The sequence below is a fragment of the Antrostomus carolinensis genome, unplaced genomic scaffold (genome assembly GCF_000700745.2).
Source record: "Antrostomus carolinensis isolate BGI_N321 unplaced genomic scaffold, ASM70074v2 scaffold17203, whole genome shotgun sequence".
NCBI classification, from domain to species: domain Eukaryota; kingdom Metazoa; phylum Chordata; class Aves; order Caprimulgiformes; family Caprimulgidae; genus Antrostomus; species Antrostomus carolinensis.
In genome coordinates this window covers 1-5,081 of record NW_010303293.1, presented here as the reverse complement: position 1 = coordinate 5,081, position 5,081 = coordinate 1, and the positions used below count along the sequence as shown (strand labels likewise).

General features: G+C 48.2%; 1 protein-coding gene across 1 annotated transcript; it reads right to left on the bottom strand.

The window, feature by feature from the left end:
* Positions 1–6: 6 nt before the first annotated feature.
* On the bottom strand, positions 7–5,002 carry LOC104520310 (zinc finger protein 2 homolog; the record flags this gene model as incomplete). The annotated part of the gene is made up of 5 exons (XM_029084036.1): positions 7–303; positions 400–957; positions 1,018–1,554; positions 3,908–4,135; positions 4,928–5,002. Coding segments are annotated over 5 exons (1,695 nt in total), but the record flags the coding sequence as incomplete, so codon positions are not given.
* Positions 5,003–5,081: the final 79 nt, after the last annotated feature.

Sequence of the window (5,081 nt, the reverse complement as noted above, 5' to 3'; positions counted from 1 at the left end):
CAGAACGTTGGATGAAACTCTTGCCACATTCAGGACATTGATATGGTTTCTCACCAAGGTGGGTACGTTGATGAGTGATGAGGTTGGAGGAGACGCTGAAACATTTCCCGCATTCACCGCAACGATACGGTTTCTCCCCCGTGTGCATCCGTCGATGGATGGTCAGATCTGACTTCTGGATGAAACCTTTGCCACAATCTCCACACGCGTATGGTTTCTCACCCGTGTGAATCCTTCGATGTTTCACCAACGCTGAACGTTGACCAAAACCTTTCCCACATTCTCCACATTTATATGGTTTCTCTGGTGGTATCACCGATAACGTTTCACCATCACCTACATCTGATTCTCTTCCACAATCAAGACATTGTTGACCACGTTGACGTAATCCCATCGTACCACCACGGTTCTTACCACAATCTGGACATTTAGGTGGTTGACCAACGGTTCCTCCAACACCGTGAGAACGTTGATGTTTAAGCAACGCAGCTCCTTGACCAAAACATCGACCACATTGAGAGCATTGGAAGAGGCGACCATGACGGTGAGCGGCCAAGAAGCCAGCTAGATGTTCAGGACAACGATAGGACGCCCGTTCGGCCACGTGGATCTTCTGATGTCGATCAAGGTGGGAACTGACACTGAAGCTCTTACCACATTCAGCACAGGTATAAGGTCGTTCACCGGTGTGGACACGTTGATGTCTTTCTAGATCAGAACGTTGGATGAAACCTTTCCCACAATCACCACAAGCAAATGGTCTTTCACCAGTATGGATCCTTCGATGTTGGGTGAGGTTGGAACCACGACTGAAGCTCTTCCCACAATCACCACAACGATGAGGTCTTTCACCGCTGTGCGTCTTCCGATGTTTAACCAAAGCTGAACGTTGAGTGAAACTCTTCCCACATTCAGGACAACGATGAGAAGTAGATGATGATGATGATGATGATGAACCTTCAGATGTTGATGATGGTTTGGAACGTGTACGAGATTGACTTGGTGGACCTGGTCCACCGGTATGAGTACGCCGATGTCTATCGAGATGAGAACTCACGCTGAATCGTTTCCCGCAATCACCGCATGGATACGGCCGTTCACCGGTGTGGACACGTCGATGTCTCTCCAGATCTGAACGTTGGATGAAACCTTTCCCACAATCACCACAACGATGAGGACGTTCACCCGTGTGGATCCTTCGATGTTGGGCGAGGTTGGAACCACGACTGAAACCTTTCCCGCAATCACCACAGCGGTGGAGTTTTTCTCCACCACGTTCTGGTTGGCGGGTGGATGGTCGACATCTCCTCCCGCATTGGGTACAACGGCGAGATCTTAGGAAGTTTTGAGATCGATTGTCCATCCCGCATTCGGTGCAACCACCTCGAGATGCTGGTGATGTCACATTGACCTTCTTCCCTCCGTTGCCTTTAGTGGTGATGAGGGATTCACTTGTCTTCTCTTCGGTTTGATGTTGATCAACATCTTCTGGTGTCATCTCCTCATCATCTCGTGGTGTTGAGTCTTCTTCTGTCCCGCTCCCGGCACCGCCACCTGCACCGTGGGAAGAAACCATGAGTCCTTCTGGCACAACAACCCCCACAGATTAATTTTGAGATCTCCAAGGTGGGAAACACGTCATCTACGTGGACTTCTAGAAGGTCTTTGAGATGTTCTCCCACAACGTCCTTCTCTCTAAGTTGGATAGAGTTAATGGGTGGACCATTGGGTGGATGGTGGCATCTAGAGTCATGGTCAACACCTCCATGTCTAGATGGAGACCAGTGAGGAGTTGTGTCCCTCAGGGGTCCATACTGGGACCAGTACTGTTCCAGAATGCCACCATCATCCCTTTAAGATGGTCCTCCACAACGTCCTCCTCTCTCAATCAGATGGAGTTGATGGATGGAGCACTGGGTGGATGGTGGCATCTAGAGAGTCTTGTCTAACAGCTCCATGTCCAGATGGAGACCAGTGAGGAGTGGTGTCCCTCAGAGGTCCATACTGGGACCAGTACTGCTCCAGATCTTCATCAGTGCCACCATCCTCCCTTTGAGATGGTTCTCCCACAACGTCCTCTCTCTAAGTTGGATGGAGTTGATGGATGGACCATTGGGTGGATGGTGGCATCTAGAGAGTCACGGTCAACAGCTCCACGTCCAGATGGAGACCAGTGAGGAGTGGTGTCCCTCAGAGGTCCACATTGGGACCAGTACTGCTCCAGATCTCCATCAACCACATAGATGGTGGAATCAAGGGCACCCTCAGCAAGTTTGGGGGTGACCTCAAGCTGAGTGGGGTGGTTGATACTCTAGAGGGACAGGAACCATCCAGAGGGACCTTGAGAGGTTGGAGAGGTGGGTCCAGGTGAACCTCATGACATGGACCTGTTGGAGCAGGTCCAGAGGAGGCCACGGAGATGATCAGAGGGATGGGGACAGCTCTGCTATGAGGACAGGCTGAGAGAGTTGGGGTTGGGCAGCCTGGAGAAGACTCCAGGTTAGACCTGGACTAGAGGAGATCTAAGGAAGACATTTTTGAAGCTGAGGGTGGTGAGACACTGGACCAGGTTGCCCAGAGAGGTTGGAGATGCCCCATCCCTGGAAACATCCAAGGTCAGGTTGGACAGGGCTCTGAGCAACCTGACGTGGTTGGAGATGTCCCTGCTCATGGAGTAGGTGACCATCAAAGGTCCCTTCCAACCCAAACCCTTCTCTGATGCCATGGACAGGGCTTTGACCAACCTGATCTGGTTGGAGATGTCCCTGTTCATGGAGCAGGTGACCTTCAAAGGGGCTCTGAGCAACCTGACCCCCTTGGAGATATTCATACTCATGGACTAGATGGTCTTCAAAGGTCTCTTCCAACCCAAACCCTTCTCTTATGCTCTGGATGGGACTTTGAGCAACCTGATGTGGTTGGAGATGTCCCTGCTCATGGAGTAGATGGTCTTCAAAGGTTCCTTCCAACCTAAACCCTTCTCTGATGCTATGGACAGGGCTTTGACCAACCTGATCTGGTTGGAGATGTCCCTGCTCATGGAGTAGATGGTCTTCAAAGGTCTCTTCCAACCCAAACCCTTCTCTTATGCTCTGGATGGGACTTGAAATTTTCTACATTTTATTAACTCCTTGCAATACCTGTAGATTGTCCCTTACAATTGTTAGGTGCAGTATAAACATTGAATTAAATGATATTTTATGAACTGAGTAAGTAAAAGCAGTTTGCTTTTATTTTCAGCTCAGACCATGGATGGGTACTTTTGGGTGGCTTTTGAACACCTGGGAGTGGTGTGACTGTTCACAGAGCAAAAGTTTGGAGATGTCACAGCTCATGGAGAAGGAGACTTTCAAAGGGGCTCTGAGCAACATGACATGCTTGGAGATATTCATACTCATGGACTAGATGGTCTTCAAAGGTCCCTTCTAACCCAAACCCTTCTCTGATGCCATGGACAAAGCTCTAAGTGACCTGATCTGGCTGGAGATGTCTCTGCTGATGGAGTAGATGTTCCTCATTTGACCAACCTGATCTGGTTGGAGATGTCCCAGCTCATGGAGAAGGTGACTTTCAAAGGGGCTCTGAGCAACCTGACATGCTTGGAGATATTCATACTCATGGACTAGATGGTCTTCAAAGGTCCCTTCTAACCCAAACCCTTCTCTGATGCCATGGACAAAGCTCTAAGTGACCTGATCTGGCTGGAGATGTCTCTGCTGATGGAGTAGATGTTCCTCAAAGGTCCTTTCCAACCTAAACCATTCCATGATCCTACAAAAAAAACATCTCCCAGAAGCACCAAACCCCCAAACCTGCCCCCACCCCATGTCCCATGAGATGACCCCAAAATGGAAGAGTCTTGGAGATGGTTTTTGAGGGATCTTAGGTGGGTTCCTCACAAATTTACCTCCATCTTTAGGTGTTTTCTTGCGATTCCGACGTTTCCCACCTTGTCCCTGTTCCCTCACCAGTTCCCTCAGCATCTTCTCCACTTGGGTCCTCCCGGCTGTTTGAAGGATCAAACCCAACTGTCGACGTAAATCGGGGTTCACCCCCCCATCGCTGGAACCGGCCCCCACTGAAGGTTGGATCTGGGTGGGTTCTGGTTGACCTTGTTCTCCTTCTGCTTCCACACCTGGAGAAAAAACCCCAAAAAACATTTAGAGCCCAAAAAAACCTCAAGAATTCAACCAAATTTGGAGGTTCTCCAAAAATTTGAAGAGATTCACCCCAAATTTGAAGGTTCTCCAAAAATTTGAAGAGATTCACCCCAAATTCTAAGAGATTCACCCCAAATTTCCCCAAAATTTTAAGGAATTCACTCAAATCTGGGGCCCCCCTAAAAATTACGGGATTTACCCAATTTTGGGGTGTCCCCAAAAACTTGGAAATCTACAAATTCAGAAGTTCTCCAAAAATTAAGAAATTCACCAATTTTTTGAGGGGGTTCCCAAAAACTTCAGAAATTCACTCAAATTTCCCATAAAATTAAGAAATTCATCCAATTTCAAGGAAATTTCCCCAAAACTTAAGAAATTCACCCAAATTCCATGGGGGTCCCCAAAAATCTACGAGTTTTAATCAGTTTTGGGGTGTCCCCAAAAACTTGGAAATCTCCAAATTTGGAAGTTCTCCAAAAATTAAGAAATTCAATAATTTTTTAAGGGGGTTCCCAAAAACTTCAGAAATTCACTCAAATTTGAGGGAGGGGGTCCCCCAAAATTTCAGGACTTCACCTTATTTTTGGAGATACCCCAAAACCTAAAAAATTCACCCCAACTTTGAAGATTCATCCAAATTTCTGAAATTCACCCCAAAACTTCACCAAAAATCCTCAAAACTTCAAAAAATTTCCAAGAATCCCCCCAAATTTTTAGGAATTCACCTCAATTTTGAGGGGTTCTCCCATGTGAACCCCAAAACTTACCCGACACCAACCCTCGTCTCCGGTGGGATTCGGCGAAGGCGGTGATCCGCGGCCAACTGATGGCAATCTCTTCCGCTGCCGAGGAGAAGGTTGGTCTTCAAAGAAGCCCAGGTGACCCCAGTGATGGGCTCCATCACCCCAAACCCCCCCACTC